General features: G+C 42.5%; 2 protein-coding genes across 2 annotated transcripts; both read right to left on the reverse strand.

Annotated features, from left to right (window-relative positions):
- Window positions 1-514: 514 nt before the first annotated feature.
- Window positions 515-1115, reverse strand: Pmar_PMAR007986 (n-acetylglucosaminyl-phosphatidylinositol de-n-acetylase, putative; the record flags this gene model as incomplete). Its single annotated transcript, XM_002774704.1, has 2 exons — window positions 515-663; window positions 1022-1115. 2 exons carry the CDS (start codon window positions 1113-1115, stop codon window positions 515-517), a joined length of 243 nt encoding a protein of 80 aa, XP_002774750.1.
- Window positions 1116-2324: 1209 nt separating this feature from the next.
- Window positions 2325-3970, reverse strand: Pmar_PMAR007987 (hypothetical protein; the record flags this gene model as incomplete). Its single annotated transcript, XM_002774705.1, has 6 exons — window positions 2325-2402; window positions 2630-2775; window positions 2829-2980; window positions 3239-3368; window positions 3419-3465; window positions 3818-3970. Coding segments are annotated over 6 exons (706 nt in total), but the record flags the coding sequence as incomplete, so codon positions are not given.
- Window positions 3971-4934: the final 964 nt, after the last annotated feature.

Raw genomic sequence — 4934 nt, forward strand, 5'->3', positions numbered from 1 at the left:
AGGAATATATGTAATCGCTTTCCTCAGCTGCTGAGCTCAAAAGAGTTTCCTATACAGTGCTGGAGTAGGAATATATGTAATCGCTTTCCTCAGCTGCTGAGCTCAAAAGAGTTTCCTATACAGTGTTGAAGTAGGAATATATGTAATCGCTTTCCTCAGCTGAGCTCAGGAGTTTCCTATACAGTGTTGGAGTAGGAATATATGTAATGGCTTTCCTCAGCACCTGAGCTCAGGAGTTTCCTATACAGTGTTGAAGTAGGAATATATGTAATCGCTTTCCTCAGCTGAGCTCAGGAGTTTCCTATACAGTGTTGGAGTAGGAATATATGTAATCGCTTTCCTCAACTGAGCTCAGAAGAGTTTCCTATACAGTGTTGGGGTAGGAATATATGTAATCGCTTTCCTCAACTGGCCTCAAAAGTTTCCAAAACTAAATATAACAGTTTACATACTATACTTCCAACAAAAACTCAAAAGAATTTCCCAAAATTCTCCCAGAATATTACTCAAAATTTCACCAAATTGTGCACATTTTATCCCTCACCTCCGCAGTAGCACCAGCATCCCACATCTCCCACCCATCCTGCAGACGCTGGTCCTCTATCATGACACTTCGCGCGCCCAAAAACTCACAAACTTTTTCAAATTCAATTCTTCTCGTATCTGAAAGATTCAGAAATTTCCCCCCTTTTCCCCTTATTCCCAATATTTTCCTGATTCGACAATTTCTTGTGAACAGAAATCGAAAATTTTTCGCGGAAAATTCGCGGAAAAAATATTATATTTTCCAAAAAATGCCCTGAACTTTACTTACTATAAATTCTACTATTACTAACACTGGAGTTTCACCACCCTAGTGATATGAAAAATACTAGTGAAAAACATATTTCACGACTACTGCATATCACCGCGAATATCGCCTTTTTCACAGAGTATTACGCCACTTCACATAAAACGGGTTGTCGTGAAACTCCACTGATGATTCTCGCCGAAAACTCCCCACATTTTTTCCCAGACCTACCTCCCAAACCGTCGTAATTTCCCGTAGTGCAGCAAACAATAGTAACTCTAATTTTGAGTTTTTTCAACCATTTTATTATCGGCAAGAAAAACATAGTCTCGTCATCCGGATGGGCTACGATGATAGTCGCTGATTCAAATGGGAACTCCCTTGGTGAGTTTAGAAATCTGAGAGCATATCTTAGGTTCAAGCGTGCAAGATACGGAATAGGCCCAAAACCCACCTCAGTCCGACTGCTGAGAAAAACGCCAACAACAAAACCATCATCGCGATCCACCCAACACCTCCAGAAGGAATCATCCTCAGTGGGAATAGGGAAAAAGTTGAAGAAAACAACTACAAATACGAGGCAGTGGAAAGGGGGGAATATATGCACATGGTCAACTACATGTGTTGATAAAAATATAAAAATTCTGAGAAAATTTCGGGAAAAATCGTTGGTTTTTCTAACGCTTCTACCCAAATTCCTATGTGGATTTTCATAATGTATTGAGTAAACTCACGAGCTCAGTTGAGGAAACCAAACACGTGTAACCCGAGACCCCAGGTTCGATTCCCAGACGCGTCAACTCAACACCGCAAGCAGTAACAATATTCGTCTTTACCCTACTGCAACTCCTTCCAAGACCGTATAACGATCATACTAAATCGATTTAATGTAATTACGACGTTCATCATCATCAGCTCGGGCGGTCCCGTTTATGCTATCGAGTAGTGACCACGCTTACTAAGCTGATGATAATATTCTTCACCACTGGAGCATGAAGATTCCAAAGGACGACCTCGTTTACGTGACTAAAGGGAGAAGAGAAAGATACGATCTTGTGCATGCGTGCAAACCACATGTATATGATATCGTTTATACTTCCCCACTTCGGCGCGAAAAATTCCGATTACGGAATTTTTTACCCATCAACCCATAATCGTCCGTTTTCCACAAATCAAACGATTATTACCTGCACTTCCTCATCAACTTCCATCACCACCGCGCCCCTCTGCTCGATAATATCTCTCTGTGGTTGAGGAATCTGTGTCGGCTGATGGGCCCTCGGGAACCACCACGTCGCCATGCTCGGCCTCATCGTCGCCAACACCGACACGTCATCAACTGCATGTCCTTCAGCCGCCGCCGCTGGCGCAATAGTAGTGCTGTAGGTCATCAATGATAATAATATAAGATAGCAGTGGAATTACTCTACTTAGTTAACTACAACAACACCGAGCAGGTAATCCAAAGATCCCCGGTTCGATCCCCACAGAACACAACTTTTCCAAACTATGAAACGCCTAACCACGACTACTACTATTTACTACTCCCAGCCGCTACTGCTTGCCTCTTTCGAGGAGCCTGTTTAGCCTCATCTCTCCCTCTCTTGCGAGTCTGAAAACAACAAAAAATATTCAATTAAGTGAAGTGGCGTAATACTCCATGTGTAAAACGCGATATGAAGTGAATTGAAAACACTTCGCGAATAACACCGGACAAATCACTCCGTAACACGTGAAACACATCACGAAATTCTCTGCTCACATGCGGTTTTTTTTGCGAAATTAAATGTGAAACAAGTTTCACAAAATTTTCAAATTTCGTGGGGCGTGAAAACTTACATCAGCAACCCTAGTAGGCGTTAGCCACCACGCTGCCATGCTCGGGTGAGCCATCCTGAGCTTCATCTCATCGCCGAGATTTGCGCGAATCTTCATAACCTCCCCAAACCTCCGTCGCGTTTCATCGCGGTAATAATCGGTTAATCCTAAAAACGTCCCTACCAGGGATCGAACCCGGATGATTGGCAAGGCCGCCCACCTCTTCCTCCCACATCACTATCACGACCATACTTTTTCCACGCCTCGCTGGCCCTCACTGTGGCGGTCTTATCCGATGGCAATTCGAGCAAGTACGGTACCAAAAGACTCCGATTTCGCTCTTGCCGAATTTCAGGTGATCTTATCAAGTACCTAAACCGCTGTCGCGTTTAAAAATTAAAAAAAAATCAAAATTTATTCAATTTATCTTAATTTCGAACATTTTCCCTGAAATTTTCTGGAAATTTTTATAACAAATTTTCCCAAAAAAACTCTCGCAAACTTAACAATTCGATTCTAGTTTTTTAAATTTTCTCCAGAAATATGAGGAAATAGTGACAACCCCTGTACACAACAGAACACCGCGAATCGAAATATGTCAACAAAAAAACTTCGCTCCGCCCAACTCACTTCAACGTAGCATACATACTCTCAAAGGCCGCCTTGGTCTCGTGGAAATTGGACAGTTGGGAGGTCAAATCGATGAGATTCTCCAACCACGGCAACAGCCACTGCCGTTTACTCGAGCGTCGCAAGTTGCCTAAACAAGAGGTCCCCGGTTCGATCCCTGGCAAGTGCAGTTTTCTATACCATCATCAACACTCTCCTCATTCTCATCGATCTCACGACTGTATGACCTGAACCAAAAACGTTGGAAAAAATGTGCGAAAAATTCCGATTTCGTGTCGTTAAAGAGCGATTAAATCAACCCAACAGAGCTAATGATCCTTATATTTTCAGACTGTCACCTGCTCAGTGTTGGAGTAGGAATATATGTTCGCTCCCCTCAGCTGAGCTTAGAAGCTTCTCCCTAATCTTAAAAGTTTACATACAAATTCGCGTAGAAGTGTACAGAAACCAATGAGAATCTTCTCAGAATTTCCATATTGTCACCAACACACATAGTTGAACATGTGCATCATTTCGCACGATCGTTTTTCTCAACCTAGCGGAATTTTTCGCTCATTTTCCTAAAACGTCCGTGTTTACTTGGCAAATTCCCACAATAAATCGCCGAGGCTCATGCTCGTGAATGCCGGCTTGCTGTTGTCCCCAAACGCCGCCGTCGATTTGGTCAGCTCCTGAGAGGCCGATCTCTCCTGGTCCCGCAGGAAGGTGTTTATCAACGAGATCAGCGAGTAACTGAGAACGCAATTTTGTGGCGCGCGGTCATTCCCATCGTTTGAAATCAAATCGATTTGGTGACGAGTAACACACACATTTTAATGGTTCGATAAATAGATGCGAATATCATCAGTTAATAACAACTAAAAAGGAAAGGTAGTCCCCGAAGATCATCTGAGGTAAATTCAACTACTAAAGAATAAAAAAAAAGAAAAAAAGAAAAAAAAGAAAAAAAAGGAAAAAAAGGAAAAAAACCTAGAGAAAAAATCTAGAGAAAAAAATCTAGAAAAAATTGGGAAAGAAAAAACTCCGGAAAAATATTTATTTTTTTCAAATTCCCGATGGAAGACCCCCTCCCCCCCTGTCCCTACTTATCAAGGCATTGCGCTCTACCATCATGAGAGAGCAGGCCTGCTTGAGTGAGATAAGCCGAATTCACCGCAAACCTGAAACACCAACGACTCCACACATCCTCCGACGCCGGTTCGGTCCCCACCAGTGTGAGGAGGAGAATGTGCATATGGTCAACTACATGTGTTGGTGACAATATAAAAATTGTGAACAGAAATTATTATCGCTTTCTGAAAATTTCTACGAGAATTCGTATATAAACTCCTGTAAATAGTGAGGAAACTCCTGCTGAGCTCAGGTGCCGAGGAAAGCGATTACATATATTCCTACTCCAACACTGTATAGGAAACTCCTGAGCTCAGGTGCTGAGGAAAGCGATTACATATATTCCTACTCCAACACTGTATAGGAAACTCCTGAGCTCAGGTGCTGAGGAAAGCGATTACATATATTCCTACTCCAACACTGTATAGGAAACTCCTGAGCTCAGGTGCTGAGGAAAGCGATTACATATATTCCTACTCCAACACTGTATAGGAAACTCCTGAGCTCAGGTGCTGAGGAAAGCGATTACATATATTCCTACTCCAACACTGTATAGGAAACTCCTGAGCTCAGGTGCTGAGGAAAG

Source organism: Perkinsus marinus (assembly GCF_000006405.1).
Source record: "Perkinsus marinus ATCC 50983 genomic scaffold scf_1104296957684, whole genome shotgun sequence".
Lineage (NCBI taxonomy): Eukaryota > Perkinsozoa > Perkinsida > Perkinsidae > Perkinsus > Perkinsus marinus.